This window comes from Spermophilus citellus (genome assembly GCF_964194105.1).
Source record: "Spermophilus citellus genome assembly, chromosome: 2".
NCBI lineage: Eukaryota > Metazoa > Chordata > Mammalia > Rodentia > Sciuridae > Spermophilus > Spermophilus citellus.
In genome coordinates this window covers 45,748,179-45,767,468 of record NC_138183.1, presented here as the reverse complement: position 1 = coordinate 45,767,468, position 19,290 = coordinate 45,748,179, and the positions used below count along the sequence as shown (strand labels likewise).

Below are 19,290 nucleotides of genomic sequence, written 5' to 3'. Positions count from 1 at the left end.
ATATCTAGAGCATACAGTTAATGATGATATACTGCATAATTAAAACTTGCTAAGGGGAGTATTTCTTAAGTGTATATGAGATGATGGATATGTTAATTCGCTTGATTTTGGCAATCATTTCACAAAATATAGTTACATCAAATCACATTAAATATTATGGAAGTTATATTTATCAATCAGATCCTAATAAAGCTTGATAAATAAGTTACATGCATAAAAGAACAAATCAATTACTAAAATAACTAAAATCCCAACTGAATACACACACAGCAGATGTATCTATGATAGATTATGGTATAATTCTTCAACGCTCCTGTTAATGGTTAATACCCTGTGGAAGGGTTAGACCTTTTTCATGTGAGTTGCTACACTCCAGAGTAGATAGAACACTTCTCAACCTCATTTTCAGGCTGGGCCATGCAACTTTCTTTGGGGTAGAATATGGTCAGACATGATGCATGCCACTTCCAAATACAGGTTCTACAGAAGCTTGCACAATTTTGAGGGTCTCTTGAATTCCTATTCTAAGCCATGGGTACAATATAAGTTTGGGACAGAGAGGAACTAGTCTGTCATCCTAGGTTCAAGAATGAGAAGACAGAAATGAGCAAGTATGGAGTTGCAGCCAGTCTGAGCACCTAGGAACAAAACAAAAAAGATAAATATTTACTGTTTTAAGCCACTAAAATTTTGATACTATGTGTTATCATAGCAAAGCTATGTATGCATGCACATGTACATATAAATACTATAATACTTTAACTTAGTATTATATTACTATTCCATCCTTTTTGTTTTTAATGTTCTGTGATATATATATATATATATATATATATATATATATATATATATATATATATATGACAGTGGAATGCATTACAATTCTTATTACATATATAGAGCACAATTTTTCATATCTCTGGTTGTATACATAGTATATTCACACCAATTCATGTCTTCATACCTGTACTTTGGATAATAATGATCATCATATTCCACCACCATTAATTACCCATGCCCCCTCCCTTCCCCTCCAACCCCTTTGCCCTATCTAGAGACTGTCTATTCCTCTCGTGCTCCCTCTCCCTATCCCACTATGAATTAGCCTCCTTATATCAAAGAAAACATTCTGCATTTGGCTTTTGGGGATTGGCTAACTTCACTTAGCATTATCTTCTCTAACTCCATCCATTTATCTGCAAATGACATGATTTTATTCTCTTTTTTTGCTGAGTAAAATTCCATTGTGTATATATGCCACATTTTTTTTTATCCATTCATCTATTGAAGGGCATCTAGGTTGGTTCCACAGTTTAACTATTGTGACTTGTGCTGCTATAAACATTGATGTGGCTGTGTCCCTGTAGTAAGCTGTTTTTAAGTCCTTTGGGTATAGACCAAGGAGAGGGATAGCTGGGTCAAATGGTGGTTCCATTCCCAATTTTCCAAGAAATCTCCAAACTGCTTTCCATATTGGCTGCACCAATTTGAAGTCCCACAAGTAGAGTATGAGTGTACCTTTTCCCCTGCATCCTCACCAACACTTATTGTTGTTTGTATGCATAATAATTGCCATTCTGACTGGAGTGAGATGAAATCTTAGAGTGGTTTTGATTTACATTTCTCTAATTACTAGTAATGATGATCATTTTTTCATGTATTTGTTGATTGATTGTACATTATCTTCTGAGAAGTCTCTCTTCAGGTCCTTGGCCTATTTATTGATTTGGTTATTTGATGTTTTGGTGTTTAGCTTTGTGAGATCTTTATATACCCTAGAGATTAGTGTTATATCTGATGTGTGAGGGGTAAAGATTTGCTGCCAAGATGTAGGCTCTCTATTCAGATTGTTTCTTTTGCTTAAAAGAAACTTTTCCAAAAAAAAGGTGCCCATCTCCAAACCTCTGTGAAAGTCATTTTAACCAACAACATTGTTATCAACACTTTTAACCCCCCCATATACACACATACCTAAATTATTTCACCCACACAGATGTACAGTCTACCTACATAACACTAGCTGATAAATTCTTAGAATTCTGTCAATGTTTTTGACATTTAGGCAACCATCTTTCCATGACATTGAATGGCCAAAGTCCCAAATAATTGACAAAACCTATAAAAGATTCATAGTATTATAGCCTTATACTTGCTCTCCAAACCAAATGACTCCACATTTAATTATCACAAAATCTTAAATGAAATGATTCTTTAAAACATACAGTTGACCAAAAAAAAATGACTTCTTCCAGTTACAATCTATCTCACCGAAGAGTGTAGATTATTTTTTTATATTCCAAATGCAACATTCTCCTTAAATATCTATACATCGTCCTTTTTGTCACTTAACTGAGACCAGCTATATATGTACCCAGACCAATAATTGCACATTATTTGGTACCTAAAGACAGTTTCTTTCTCCCATGAAATTTCTTTAAAAGTCAGTATATGACCTTAAAATTCAAATATATCACTGAAGGGTTGTCTTCTGTCACCCCTGTGGTATATTAATCAGCAACTTCAAAACAAGACAATTCACATCACCCATAAATAAGCATAGTACACATGACCTCACAAACCTCCATTTAGCTAGAGGCTGTGTTACTTAGTCCCTTACAATTTTTCCATGGAATGTGTTTTGAGAATTATCTACAAGAACAATGTGTATTTCTCACTTTGCTACACATTAACATTTCTGAAAATTTCTGAACAAAAAAAATGTGGATTGTTTTTGTCTTGTGACATGACTCTTCATCTCACAAACTCTATCCACTATTGTTTTATAAGTAAATTACTTTTATTCTTCCTACTTAATATTATCTGCATAATAACTTTGCTCTAGATACTATTTCACTCAGTGTCTTCAGATGCCAAATCCTAAATCAAACAGCTTCCTATTTCAACTTCTTTATAGGAAACAAAGTGGAGAACACTCAACGTATGAAGTAGGAAAGCTGTTGCCTTCATTTCTCATTGGTTATTAGCCCTGATATGGATGCCTGGGTTATCATTTCAATTTAGCCAGTGATATGGGATGCTCTGGTGCTTCATGGTTCTCCATGAAGAAGTTTCTAGAACACTACAGAGCCATATTCAGATCCATAATTAGTCTGGTTGAATTGATCAGAACTATAGAACAAATATCAGATCCATGTTAGTTCACTTAAATGCATACCAGTCAGTATTTTCTAGCTTTCATCTGGCCTTATATTTCTCAGCACTTCTTTGAGTCATATTTAGGGAGCTTTTCAAAAAGATCAGATGCTTTAGAAAGTGAGGATTCCATATAATGTTGTCCCAAAAATTCAAGATATGTTTATTAAGCAGAAAGATTATTTGACAAATCATGTAGCCAGTCAACCTAATTCTGAAGCACTGAGTGTGTGCACTGGAGCCTCAAGTATCTGGCAGAGTGGTCTCCTTTTTAAAATTCATGACATCATACTCTGGTGCTTCAAGTTTGGCTCTACATGAGAAATCTCTTTCTTTGGATGGATTTATTGGAATACTGGCTCTATGGGAAAAAGAATCCTTCCAAATCTCTTTATGAGGAAATTAGTATCTTGGACATGATTTTCAATTCCCTTAAGGAAATAACATCTCTTGATAAAGGAAATGAACTGTTTCCCCAAATTTGTTAAAACTAGCTCAATATCCTGCTTTAATTGTGTGTCAAGTGCTAGTATGGAAAGAATCTTCATTGGCATGGATTGTCTATGAACAAATGAACCCAAGAGAGGGACTGTCAAATCTGTAAATAGGGAAGTTCATGTTTTATAAATATACATTTCAGGGGCTAGAGATGTAGCTCAGAGGTAGAGAGATTACCTAGCATTCATGAGGCCCAAAGTCTAATGCCCAACACCACAAAATATAAATAAACATTTTATTTGAGGAAAATGTTTATTTAAAAAAAACAGACTAAAAAGTTATAAAAGAACCTTACAATCTTATTAAAATATAACAAGATATATTATAGAATGATATATTATTAGAAAACTTCCTATATCACATATATCTCTTCACTATTGACAATTAAAATAGGTCATACACCATACAGCTTTTTTTGTTGTTCTGTTGAGGCAATCTTGTACATCTCTACTCACAAGGTGAAGACCGCAGTATCACCATCCTAAATCCAGTTCACTTTATATTCCCTGTCTTTCATCAGCCTTGCCACAAATCTATCACAACACAGGGAGGGGCAGTTTGTAATTTTTGCTCCCTATGTATTAAACTTGCAATAAGCCATCATATTCTTTATCACAAAGAAAACTGTGCTTTTTTATGTCTTTCCGAGGATGTACAGATTTTAAAATAAAAAGCAAACACTTCACTTCAAAATGTTGAATAAGAATGTACTTAAAGAACTCCAGCTGGTTAAATTTAGAATGTTAAACAAAGTCCAATCTAAGAATATTCTTTGGCTTTATGCCCACCACATTTTTATTTGATTTTAAATTGGACATATTTTCATTCACTTTAGAATTTTGCATCCCAATGTTTTGTTCCCTTAAGTGTCTCAACAGGTTCTGATTAGCATGTAGGCACCAGTATTAACTCCCTGCCTTCTGAGGACAATTGTGTCACTTCTATTCAGTGATGCACTAGTACCACTGCACTCTATACCTAGAATATTTTTTATGAATATCTGTAACTAGAAAGGCTAACATTTCTCTTTTTTTTGAAAATCTATCATCCTGAAGTATAATTTACAATAGAAAAATTTACCCCTTTTAAAGTAAATCCTTTAATGAATTTTTACAAATATAACTATAATAAAAATATAAACCATTTCCACCATCCCCAAAAGTTCTTATGTACCATTTAATCAATACTCCTTATCCCAAACAATGATGGATCTGTTTCTTCTGAACATAGCTCCATACTGTGTAGGCTGTATCGTGCATAAAGTCTATGAGATCCATCCAGGTTGTCTAGTGTTAGTAGTTCATTTATTTGAATGCCATGGCATTACACCATTTGGATATAACATATTGTTTACCCAGTCACCTGCTGATGAACATTGAGATTTTTTTTCTAGATTGGAATTGTTGTAAATAAAACATTAATATGTTACACTCTTTGTGTGGACATACCTTTCAATTTCTCTTGGATAAGTATATATTCTGTCAAATTTATCTGAGTATTTCAATTTTTGATGCTATTGTAAATGATGTTGTTTTTCCATCTTTTCATTGCTAGTATACAAAAAACAATTGATTTTACATATTTTTGATATTGTTTTTCAATCTTTTCATTGCTAGTATACAGAAATACAATTGATTTTACATATTTTTGTGTCTTCAGATCTTAGTAACTTCAGTTCTCACTTCTAACAGGTCCCTACCCACCCATGACTTTCTACATAAACAATTGTATCAACTCTGAAGAGAGATAGTTTTTTTCTTCCTTTCCCATAACTATTCCATTTTTTTTCTTCCATGATTACACTGGTTATATGTTCCAAAATAATTTTAATGAAAATTTTAAGAAGGAACATCTTTGCATTATTCTCAATATTAGATAAGTATTTAATGTTTTACCATTACCTCTCAGTAGGCTGTTCTATATGGATGTCTTTTATTTAAATGAGGAAGTTCACTTTCACACCCTGGGCATCCAAATCTTAAATTTTGCCAGAATTTTCCTACAACTATTAAAATGATTCTATATATTTAAAAATGTTTTAGTGTGGTTATTTAGATTTCTTATTATTGTACTCATACATTATATGAAAATATTTATGGAAAAAAGTATCACTTAATCATCATTTTTCTTCTTTTTATATGTTACTAGATTTACCCAGCTAATAATATAGATTTTTGCATCTATGTAATACCTTGGGCTATAGCGACTTTCTTGTAATCATGAACAAATGTACAAGAGATTTTAAAAGTATCAACTATGATATCTTTAAGCTTCTAAAACAATACCAAAAATTGTCTACCTCTGGACTACTGTGAAAAAAAATTATAATTAAACTCCTGTTTATATCAGCCAGGACAGTTGGGATTCCTTTCACTTGAGGTCAAAGGAATTTCTAACTGGTTCAAATGTGACTTTGGGAATACAGGACTTCAGAATTACTCAAGAATGTATATGAATTTCACTTCACTGTTTTCTGTTGTCTTTTTTAATGAGCTAACAAGTGATAAGAAGAATAATGAGAATTTATATTGTCTTATTTTATTTCATAATAATCAGGCCTCGTAAAATAGTCACGACCTTTCTTATTTTACAAAATAAGAAACAATGAAACTAACAATGAAACTCAGAGACGTTAATAATTCAAATATCTTCCAGCTGTTAAAATCTAAAGCTAAATTTTAAATTTACTTTTTTTCCCCATATTTTTTATTGGTTAAGCTTACTTTTACCTAATGATGAAGTCCACACTCTTAACTACAGCCTCCTTAAGAGTAAGAGGTTTTTACCTGGATTTTTTGCTAAACAACTTGAAATTCACACTTGGGCATTTCCATGTTTTCTTCTTTGGTACTTTGGAAGTCATTAAAATTTGACCAGTGGAGGATCTGGAAGAACCAGTGAGGGTATAAGAACAAGCCTGGTAATCCAAAGAGAATATTTTATAATAGTCAAAAAAACCAAATCTAGATCTTGTTGATATTTTCCCCACTTTATAAATATATGGGAAGAGGATGGACTTGGAAATTGGTTAATAAAAACTGTGACTGGGAAAAGAAAGGATAGGGAAAGGTTGGTTAGTGACTACTATGTTAGTTAGAAAAAGTCCCAGTGTTTCATTGCACAGTTGGGTGACTATTTAGGGATAATGTATTGTGTATTTCAAAAGAGAAATGATTTCCAATGTACTTACCACACACCAAAAAAACAAAACAAAACAAAACAAAACTGAATATGTGAGGAAATAGATACACTTACCCTGTCTTGAACACTATGTCACATATATTTGTATCAAAACATCATGCCAGAGCCCATAAATATATACAATATTATGAGTCACCTTAAAAATTTAAAGTATAAAAATATAAATTATGCCATGGTATACAAGACTAGTGGAAGGGCATTATTAAGAAATAATAGTTAACAATGATTTTAAAGCTACTTTTCAGTTTCTAAGGATTTTCCCACTTAGAAACAAGTATAAATGTAACACCTGTTGGCTCCTTGATAAACAATGTTTTCACAAACCATTAAAGGATACAAAGTTGTGCTATTAAACTTAAGGAAAATAATAGCTCTTGAAAATAACTAGGGCTGCAGTTTTTAGGGTAGAATTGTGTCAAGTTGTAATGCTCAGACTTAGTGTGACTACATAACCACCAGTACCAGAGAGGAGAATGAATCTGAGAAGCATTTAAAAAGACCAAACCAGGTTTGAATGAAACATTAGAAATGCAACGAAAAGTGACACATGCAGATTTAGAAAGAATGCTTAGCAGGAAGAAATAAAATTCACTTATGCATGGGTTTGAAAAGGAAAGTCTAATGCACTTATTGGCAGTTTTGAAGATGTAGTCGTGGAGCAAATCTGTTTAAACTGATAAAACAAAGCTTAGTGTTTTGTACACAGTCAGAAAAAGAGACAAGTGCTTCCTTTGATTAATTGGTAAGCCTGCTTCAACACTGATTAGGTCTCCCACACAGTGAGAAATGAAGGAAACTGAAGGAGTCCTGGAAACAAATATTAGAATGTGAAAATGAAGTGAGGCAGGAAATTTAGAGGTTGTCTTGTAACTTATAGAACTACCATTTAATGGTATTTTCAGAGAGTATATTGTCTCTAACCATCACTCTACCTCTTCAAAATGAAAGTCCACACAACTGTTTATTTTTATTTTGTGTAAGAATACTTTACATTTTACAATGTATTTTCAGAGACATTACCCCATTTGAACTTCAGAACCAACATTTAGATAAAGAATATGTTTACCATCTCACAAATGAAGAAACTGAAATGAGTGAAGAGAATAAGACTATGAAATTGTTTGTTCATATCCTATAACAATAACCACAAAAACAAGACCATTTGCTAGATGGAAGGAACTATGTTAAGCACTGTAAATATAATATCTCATTCATTCTAATCAAAATTCCGCAGGATACATATTATCAATCTCACATTAAATGGGAGAGATATTGGAAATATCCCAAATCACACAATCACTAAGTTACAGACTCAAAGTTCATATCTGCCTGATTGTAAATCCTATACATTAAAATGAAAACAAAATATTTTATCATATTACTCTTTACTCAATTAATGACTTCTGTAACCCATTATTTTAAAACTTCGAATCTATGCATTTTATAAATACTTATTTACACATATACTTACATAATTCAAGCAATAAAGGCATGACATATATCTTTATTTTTGAAAGATTCTATTTAATGTCTAAATGGGATAAAAAGTAAATGTAAAATGGAGTATTTTTCACTTCATCATCTAAGTCATTTTTCATTTGTTAAATACTCACGCGAGACTAGGAAGATGGCGGCGAAGGGAGTGCATCACCCCCGTGTGCCGCGTCACTGTGCGGGAGAATGATGAGATAAAACAGCTGAAGGCTGTCTTGTTGGGAATTTCCAGCGAAATTGAGGTGCTCCAAAATCTAGTGGAGGGATTTTCATTGCGCGAGGATCGGCTGCGGGGGCTCGGTCGCGGGCGATTTCTCCGCAAGGAGGGTCGCACTGCTTGTTCGGCTGATCGCCCGGCGGCTGGAGTCTGCGGCGTGCGCTGCGAGGTGGCGGCAAGGTGGCAGCGAGGAGGTGCAGCGCTGCGGATTCTGTGGGCTCCTGCCAGCGGTGCAATGGCTGTGCTCAGTGCCGAGTTCTGGGTTTGAGACGGAGGAGGGAAGCAGTCCAGTTCGGTTCTCCACACCGGTCGGACCACGGAGGAGGCCAGCGGCTGCCATCTTGGAGAGCTGACGTAATCATCCCTGTTTTCTACTAATCTCAGCTCATTCAGCTACGGAACAAGTGATTTCAGGCTGTTACTTGCCTGCGTCTCGCAGACAGATTGCTCAGGCTCAGGGCTAGAGAACCCGCGGAGACTGCTTCTTGGAGCTTGCTCCTAGCGGACTGTGCACCGAGCTCTGAGCAGCCGGATTCTGGCTCCTGGAGCTGCTTTCGCCCAGGGCTGGGGAACCCGCGGAGACTGCTTCTTGGAGCCTGCTCCTAGTGGTCCATGCACCGAGCTCGGAGCGGCTGGGTGCTGACTCTCGGAACTGTTTTGGCCCAGGGCTGGGGAACCTGCGGAGACTGCTTCTTGGAGCCTGCTCCTAGCGGAGCGTGCACCGAGCTCGGGGCGGCCGGGTTCAGGCTCCCGGAGCTGCTTTGGCCCAGGGCTGGGGAACCCACGGAAACTGCTTCTCGGTCCGGGTCCTGCTGGGTGCTGTGGGGGCCAGAGGGGCAGAGTGGAGCTGCCGCCTGCGCCCGGAACTGGCCAAGCGACCCGCCGGCGACGTATCACATCACCCCAACTGCAGCTGGGGCCGAAGAGAGCAGCCACCCACGCCTAGAACAGGACCAGCGACCCGATGGCGTGGTAGTCAAGTCACCCCATTTGGAGTAGGGGCCGAGCAGAGCCGCCACCCGAGCCTGCAAGGTAGGCAGACTTGCGACCCACCGGCGGGACAGGCCCGGTGGCCTGCCAGCGTGGTGGACACGTCGTGCCAATTGGAGTGGGGGCTGAGCGGGGCCACTGCCTGTGCCCAGAAAAGGTCCAGCGACCCACCAGCATGGCAGTCAAGTCACCCCATTCGGAGTGGGGGCCGAGCAGAGCCGCCGCCCGAGCTCGCAAGGTAGGCAGACCGGCGGCCCACCGGCGGAACAGGTCCAGCAGCCAGCTGGCGAAGCAGACACGTCACACTGGTTGGAGTGGGGGCGGAGCAGAGCCGCCGCCCGTGTCTGGAAAAGGCCCAGCGACCCGCCAGAGTGGCAGTCAGGTAACCCCATTTGGAGTGGGGGCCGAGCAGAGCTGCCGCCCAAGCCCACAAGGTAGGAAGACCTGCGACCTACTGGCAGAATAGGCCCAGAGGCCTGCCAGCATGATAGACACGTCACACCAATTGGAGTAGGGGCCGAGCAGAGCCGCCACCCGCATCCGGATCAGGCCCAACGACCCGAGGGAGTGGTAGTCACGTCACCACAATTGGAGTGGGGGCAGAGCAGAGCCGCCACCCACGCCCACAGGGTGGGCAGACCTGTGACGGACCAGCAGAGCAGGCCTAGCGGCCCGCTAGTGTGGTAAACAGATCACCCCAATTGGAGGAGGATCACAGCCACGACCCGCCCTGCAAGGGAGATTTTTCACCTATACAAGAGCAATATAAATAAATAGGGGGAAATTTCAAAAACACAACAGTTTTACCAAGTAGAAAGTTTTACTCGAGCAGTATGAAAAGACAAGGCAAAAAAGGACCACAAGCAATGCAGGTCAACTCAACTTTAGAAGAGGTAATAGCTGCAACAAATGGAATGTCAGATAAAGAATTCAGGATATACATGCTTCAGATGATCTGGAGTCTCAAGGAAGACATGAGACAGCAAAATCAAACAATGAAAGATCACTTTGACAAGGAATTACATAAACAAATCCAAGAAGCAAAGGATCAATTATACAGGGAGATAGAGGTAATAAAAAACAAACAAATAGAAATCCTAGAAATGCAGGAAGCAATAAACCAACTTAAAAACTCAATTGAGAATACTACCAGCAGAGTAGAACACTTAGAAGATAGAACATCAGACAATGAAGACAAAGTATTTCAACTTGAAAAGAACATAGACAGCTCAGCAAGACTGTTAAGAAACCATGAGCAGAACATCCAAGAGATATGGGATAACATAAAGAGACCAAACTTAAGAGTCATTGGGATACAGGAAGGCATAGAGGTCCAAACCAAAGGAATAAACAATCTATTCAATGAAATAATTCGAGAAAACTTCCCAGACTTGAAGAATGAGACAGAATCCCAAATCCTAGAAGCCTACAGGATGCCGAATGTGCAAAATCATAAGAGATCCACACCTAGACACATTATAATGAAGATGCCCAACATACAGAATAAGAAGAGAATTTTAAAAGCTACAAGAGAAAGGAAGCAGATTACATTTAGGGGTAAACCAATCAGGATAACAGCTGATCTTTCAACACAGACTCTGAAAGCTAGAAGATCCTGGAATAACATATTTCAAACACTGAAAGAAAATGGGTTCCAACCAAGAATCGTGTATCCAGCGAAATTAAACCTTCCACAATAAACAAAAGTTAAAAGACTTTGCAGCTAGAAAACTGTCTCTTCAAAAAAATCCTTGGCAAAACATTACAGGAAGAGGAAATGGAAAATAACAATGAAAACCAACAGTGGGAGGTAGGACAGTAAAGGGGGGAAAATAATCAAAGAGGAAAACAAACCATATTCAGTAACATTAATAAACAAATATGGCTGAAAGAATAAACCATATCTCAATAATAACCCTAAATGTTAATGGCTTAAACTCACCAATTAAGAGACACAGGCTAGTTGAATGGATCACAAAACAAGACCCAACAATATGCTGCCTACAGGAGACGCATTTGATAGGAAAAGATATACATAGACTGAAGGTGAAAGGTTGGGAAAAATCATATCACTCATATGGACTGCGGAAACAAGCAGGAGTGTCCATACTCATATCAAATAAAATAGATTTCAAGCCAAAGTTAATCAAAAGGGATAAAGAGGGACACTACATACTGCTCAAGGGAACCATACACCAACAAGACATAACAATCATAAATACATATGCCCCAAACAATGGAGCAGCTGTGTTCATCAAGCAAATTCTTCTCAAGTTCAAGAGTCTAATAGACCACCATACAATAATCATGGGAGACTTCAACACACCTCTCTCACCACTGGACAGATCTTCTAAACAAAAGTTGAATAAGGAAACTATAGAACTCAATAACACAATTAACAACCTAGACTTACTTGACATATATAGAATATACCACCCAACATCAAGCAGTTACAATTTTTCTCAGCAGCACATGGATCCTTCTCAAAAATAGATTATGTCACAGGGCAACTCTTAGACAATATAAAGGAGTAGAGATAATACCATGCATCTTATCTGATCATAATGGAATGAAACTGAAAATCAACGATAAAAGAAGGAAGGAAAAATCATGCATCACTTGGAGAATGAACAATAGGTTACTGAGTGATCAATGGGTTTTAGAAGACATCAAGGAGGAAATTAAAAAGTTCTTAGAGTTAAATGAAAACACAGACACAACATACTGAAATCTATGGGACACATTGAAAGCAGTTCTAAGAGGAAAATTCATTGCTTAGAGTTCATTCCTTAAAAAAAGAAAAAACCAACAAATAAATGATCTCATACTTCATCTCAAAATCCTAGAAAAAGAAGAGCAAAACAACAGCAAAAGAAGTAGAAGGCAAGAAATAATTAAAATCAGAGCTGAAATTAATGAAATCGAAACAAAAGAAACAATTGAAAATATTTACAAAACTAAAAGTTGGTTCTTTGAAAAAATAAATAAAATCGACAGACCCTTAGCCATGCTAACAAAGAGAAGAAGAGAGAGAACTCAAATTCCGTGCATATGGGATGAAAAAGGCAATATCACAACAGACACTTCAGAAATACAGAAGATAATCAGAAATTATTTTGAATCCTTATACTCCAATAAAATAGAAGATAGTGAAGGCATCGATAAATTTCTTAAGTCATATGATCTGCCCAGATTGAGTCAGGAGGATATAGACAACCTAAACAGACCAATAACAATTGAGGAAATAGAAGAAACCATCAAAAGACTACCAACTAAGAAAAGCCCAGGACCGGATGGGTATACAGCAGAGTTTTACAAAACCTTTAAAGAGGAAATAATACCAATACTTTTCAAGCTATTTCAGGAAATAGAAAAAGAGGGAGAACTTCCAAATTCATTCTACAAGGCCAACATCACCCTGATTCCGAAACCAGACAAAGACACTTCAAAGAAAGAAAACTACAGACCAGTATCTCTAATGAACCTAGATGCAAAAATCCTCAATAAAATTCTGGCGAATCGGATACAAAAACATATCAAAAAAATTGTGCACCATGATCAAGTAGGATTCATCCCTGGGATGCAAGGATGGTTCAATATACGGAAATCAATTAATGTTATTCACCACATCAATAGACTTAAAAATAAGAACCATATGATCATCTCGATAGATGCGGAAAAAGCATTTGACAAAGTACAGCATCCCTTTATGTTCAAAACTCTTGAAAAACTAGGGATAACAGGAACATACCTCAACATTGTAAAAGCAATCTATGCTAAGCCTCAGGCTAGCATCATTCTGAATGGAGAAAAATTGAAGGCATTCCCTCTAAAATCTGGAACAAGACAGGGATGCCCTCTCTCACCACTTCTGTTCAACATAGTTCTCGAAACACTGGCCAGAGCAATTAGACAGACGAAAGAAATTAAAGGCATAAAAATAGGAAAAGAAGAACTTAAATTATCACTATTTGCAGATGACATGATTCTATACCTAGCAGACCCAAAAGGGTCTACAAAGAAACTATTAGAGCTAATAAATGAATTCAGCAAAGTGGCAGGATATAAAATCAACACGCATAAATCAAAGGCATTTCTGTATATCAGCGACAAAACTTCTGAAATGGAAATGAGGACAACCACTCCATTCACAATATCCTCAAAAAAAATAATAAAATACTTTGGAATCAACCTAACAAAAGAGGTGAAAGACTTATACAATGAAAACTCCAGAACTCTAAAGAGAGAGATAGAAGAAGATCTTAGAAGATGGAAAAATATACCCTGTTCACGGATAGGCAGAACTAACATCATCAAAATGGCAATATTACCAAAAGTTCTCTATAAGTTCAATGCAATGCCAATCAAAATCCCAATGGCATTTCTTGTAGAAATAGAGAAAGCAATCATGAAATTCATATGGAAAAATAAAAGACCCAGAATAGCAAAAACAATGCTAAGCAGGAAGTGTGAATCAGGTGGTATAGCAATACCAGACTTCAAACTATACTACAGAACAATAGTAACAAAAACAGCATGGTACTGGTACCAAAACAGGCAGGTGGACCAATGGTACAGAATACAGGACACAGAAACCAATCCACAAAACTACAACTATCTTATATTTGATAAAGGGGCTAAAAGCATGCTATGGAGGAAGGACAGCATCTTCAACAAATGGTGCTGGGAAAACTGGAAATCCATTTGCATCAAAATGAAACTGAATCCCTTTCTCTTGCCATGCACAAAAGTTAACTCAAAATGGATCAAGGAGCTTGATATCAAATCAGAGACACGGCGTCTGATAGAAGAAAAAGTTGGCTATGATCTACATACTGTGGGGGTGGGCTCCAAATTCCTCAATAGGACACCCATAGTGCAAGAGTTAATAACTAGAATCAACAAATGGGACTTACTCAAACTAAAAAGTTTTTTCTCAGCAAAAGAAACAATAAGAGAGGTAAATAGGGAGCCTACATCCTGGGAACAAATCTTTACTCCTCACACTTCAGATAGAGCCCTAATATCCAGAATATACAAAGAACTCAAAAAATTAAACAATAAGATAACAAATAACCCTATCAACAAATGGGCCAAGGACCTGAACAGACACTTCTCAGAGGAGGACATACAATCAATCAATAAGTACATGAAAAAATGCTCACCATCTCTAGCAGTCAGAGAAATGCAAATCAAAACCACCCTAAGATACCATCTCACTCCAGTAAGATTGGCAGCCATTCTGAAGTCAAACAACAACAAGTGCTGGCGAGGATGTGGGGAAAAGGGTACACTTGTTCATTGTTGGTGGGACTGCAAATTGGTGCAGCCAATTTGGAAAGCAGTATGGAGATTTCTTGGAAAGCTGGGAATGGAACCACCATTTGACCCAGCTATTCCCCTTCTCGGTCTATTCCCTAAAGACCTAAAAAGAGCATGCTACAGGGACACTGCTACGTCGATGTTCATAGCAAGCACAATTCATGATAGCAAGATTGTGGAACCAGCCTAGATGCCCTTCAATAGATGAATGGATAAAAAATGTGGCATTTATACACAATGGAGTATTACTCTGCATTAAAAAAATGACAAAAATCATAGAATTTGGAGGGAAATGGATGGCATTAGAGCAGATTATGCTAAGTGAAGCTAGCCAATCCTTAAAAAACAAATGCCAAATGTCTTCTTTGATATAAGGGGAGTAACTAAGGACAGAGTAGGGACGAAGAGCATGAGAAGATTAACATTAAACAGGGATGAGAGGTGCAAGGGAAAGGGAGAGAGAAGGGAAATTGCATGAAAATGGAAGGTGATCCTCAGGGTTATACAAAATTACATACAAGAGGAAGTGAGGGGAAAGGGAAAAATAATACAAGGGGGAGGAATGAATTACAGTAGAGGGGGTAGAGAGAGAAGAGGGGAGGGGAGGGGAGGGGGGATAGTACAGGATAGGAAAGGCAGCAGAATACAACAGACATGAGTATGTCAATATGTAAATCAATGGAAGTGTAACTGATGTGATTCTGCAATCTGTATATGGGGTAAAAATGGGAGTTCATAACCCACTTGAATCAAAGTGTGAAATATGATATATCAAGAACTATGTAATGTTTTGAAAAAAAGATAAATAAATAAATAAATAAATAGTACAATAAAAAAAGAAAAATATCAGACAAAAATACCATCTGACAGAAGGAAACATAGCAACTAAAAGTGTATTGCATTTGGTTTGTAGCCTGAATGGGATCCCAGAACAGAATAAGGATACTGGATTAAAACTAAGAAAATCTTTATAGATAACAGAATTTAATTAATAATAATGTATCAATATTGATTCACTAATTATGATAAATATAATAATATAAGATGTTAATAATAAGGAAAGCTGGGTGTGTGTGAGAAACTGTGTTCTATCTTTATGATTTTTGTAAAACTTCTTTAAAATACTAAAACCACTATAAAACAAAACATTTAAGTAAATGAATAGATGCATTAAAATAATCAAGCAGAGATACATTCAAAAAAAATTAAAAAATAAATAAATACTCATGCGAAAAAGTTCGTATTTACTAATACATGCTTAAATTTTATAAGCTCTTAGTTGCACATGAGAGAACCAAGATAAGCAAGTTATATTGTGTTCTAAAACATCTGGTAAAGTTATTTGTGAAGTAAAAGAAATCTAAAAAGAAACAGAACTTTAATTTGACCATTGCTATATCTTTAATAGTACTAATTGACCTTTTAAATGCATTTTGTCATTAAAGAATGTCCATTTCATACAAAACATTTTGAATAGACATAACCTTTGTCCTTCAATAAGGGCCTAGTGTCTGCTGTGTGCATAAATGGACAATTTCAATCTCAGACTTCCCAGCCTACAAAATTATGTAATAAATAAATTTCTGCTGCTCAAATCATCCATTCCATAGTATTTCTGTCATAGGAGCATCAACTAAGACAGGAGCTTGGTGGAAAGCCATGAAATGAGCTGGCAAAGAAGGTCAAGCGTACCATTGCAAGGAAGAGAATAATTCAGAAACATTCCATATCCTTCCTTCCATTAGGCGCAGCTTCTACATGCTTGAAGGGAGAGAACAAAATACTACCCCTTAGAAGGCCGATTTTGTTTGAAGAACGAGTTGTACTTCCACTGAGCGTTATTCATTAATTTATATTCAGTGTAAATTGAGCCTACTTCATTTTCTGCATTTACTGTTGCAAATGCTCATACTCTCAATTCAACTCTTATTAGAAGCTACAGATTATCATTGAACATTTTTCATTAATTATACGGAGTCCAGAAAGTTATTTTCAGGCAAAAGAAAAAAACCATACAGATACTAGAAAATATAAATATTAGATATTCTTCTCAAGTCCCTGAGGTTTTCCTGTAGATATTTTAACAATAATAAAAACCTGACCTTAAGGTGGCATCTTAGATGAACCAAATTTAGTAGCTCAATTTTATCTGAAAAATATTTTTTTTTTCATTGCTCGAGAAAGAACCCAGGTCCTGGTACACACTAGCCATGCACTCTAACACTGAGCTACACACCCAGCCTTTAGTTGAAATTTTAATCCTCCAAAACTCTGTGTGAAAATAAGGAAGTATTGCTTTTCTCTGCTTAGTAAATTGGCAGAAACATGTATTAAACAGCAAAATAGGCAGTCCTTGGAATGATTTGGTTCCCAATTGAGAGCACCTCACATCTGAAGCACATTGTTCTATATCTACAGCACTGTGCTCTTGGCTGACTCTTGAAATTTTCATGATTATCTCTTTTTTTATTGTTGGTTGTTCAAAACATTACATAGTTCTTGACATATCATATTTCACACTTTGATTCAAGTGGGTTATGAACTCCCATTTTTACCCCATATACAGATTGCAGAATCACATCAGTTACACTTCCATTGATTTACATATTGACATACTCATGTCTGTTGTATTCTGCTGCCTTTCCTATCCTGTACTATCCCCCCTTCCCTCCCCTCCCCTCTTCTCTCTCTACCCCCTCTACTGTAATTCATTCCTCCCCCTTGTATTATTTTTCCCTTTCCCCTCACTTCCTCTTGTATGTAATTTTGTATAACCCTGAGGATCACCTTCCATTTTCATGCAATTTCCCTTCTCTCTCCCTTTCCCTCGCACCTCTCATCCATGTTTAATGTTAATCTTCTCATGCTCTTCGTCCCTACTCTGCCCTTAGTTACTCCCCTTATATCAAAGAAGACATTTGGCATTTGTTTTTAAGGATTGGCTAGCTTCACTTAGCATAATCTGCTCTAATGCCATCCATTTCCCTCCAAATTCTATGATTTTTGTCATTTTTTTAATGCAGAGTAATACTCCATTGTGTATAAATGCCACATTTTTTATCCATTCATCTATTGAAGGGCATCTAGGCAGGTTCCACAATCTTGCTATCATGAATTGTGCTTGCTATGAACATCGACGTAGCAGTGTCCCTGTAGCATGCTCTTATTAGGTCTTTAGGGAATAGACCGAGAAGGGGAATAGCTGGGTCAAATGGTGGTTCCATTCCCAGCTTTCCAAGAAATCTCCATACTGCTTTCCAAATTGGCTGCACCAATTTGCAGTCCCACCAACAATGAACAAGTGTACCCTTTTCCCCACATCCTCGCCAGCACTTGTTGTTGTTTGACTTCAGAATGGCTGCCAATCTTACTGGAGTGAGATGGTATCTTAGGGTGGTTTTGATTTGCATTTCTCTGACTGCTAGAGATGGTGAGCTGATTCGTCTACCACGTTGGCGGGCTGCTAGGTCTACTCTGCCGGTGGGTCACAGGTCTGCCCACCCTGCGGGCGTGGGTGGCGGCTCTGCTCTGCCCCCACTCCAATTGTGGTGACGTGACTACCATGCCCTCGGGTCGTTGGGCCTGATCCAGATGAGGTGGTGGCTCTGCTCGGCCCCTACTCCAATTGGTGTGAGGTGTCTACCATGCTGGCAGGCCTCTGGGCCTGTTCTGCCGGTGGGTCGCAGGTCCGCCTACTTTGCAGGTGCAGGGGGAGGGGGCGGCTCTGCCCCTCAGCAGGCCGCTGGACCTGTTCTGCTGGTGGGTCGCAGGTCCGCCTATCTTCTGATTATCTCTTTTATTTGAAATAAAAACACCACTTCTCAGAATTCACTAATATGATAACATGATAAGAAAGTTGAAGAACCTTTTGTTATAACTATGAAGTGATTCTCTTCTTCCATCTTTTATCATTTCTATCTGCTGAATGAGGAAAGCCCAGCATGATCAGTCTTGGAATCGAGACTCAGCTTTCAGAGAAAAAGATATCTCTTGGTTATAGTGATGCAATAAATCCTAATTTGAGAGCACAGTTCTACTTGCAAATATGTCTCCCTTTTGCACCTATACATTAACGCGTGCCAGTTCATAAGTCTTGATTTAGGATTCTGAAACTCCCTATTTCCATAAGGAAGAATAGATTCCAAGACAGCACCGTTCAGGTTCTCATCCCAGCTCATTATGGCTTGTATCAATTCAGTCACGCTGTTGTCCTCCCTGAGCCCCATTCCCTCTGCTAAAAAAATTGAATGTGAAAATATCTACGTGATATGTTTGCATGAAGCATAAATGAATAAATATAAGTGGCTGAAGTAGAGAAAGGCACACAGTAAGTACTATGTGAACATTTGTTTACTTTTATTATTATACATGGAAAATTTAAAAAAAAAAAAGTAAAAACAACACAAGAATAATAG

The 19,290-nt window shown here is 37.5% G+C and overlaps 1 protein-coding gene across 1 annotated transcript in view; it reads right to left on the bottom strand.

The window, feature by feature from the left end:
* Positions 1-549: 549 nt before the first annotated feature.
* Positions 550-19,290, bottom strand: part of CAAP1 (caspase activity and apoptosis inhibitor 1) — a 460,161-nt gene continuing 441,420 nt past the window's right edge. The window contains exon 7 of the mRNA XM_081264030.1: positions 550-638. Within this exon, the coding sequence (XP_081120156.1) occupies positions 565-638 (74 nt within the window). The 3' untranslated portion in view covers positions 550-564. The remainder of the gene's footprint in view (positions 639-19,290) is intronic.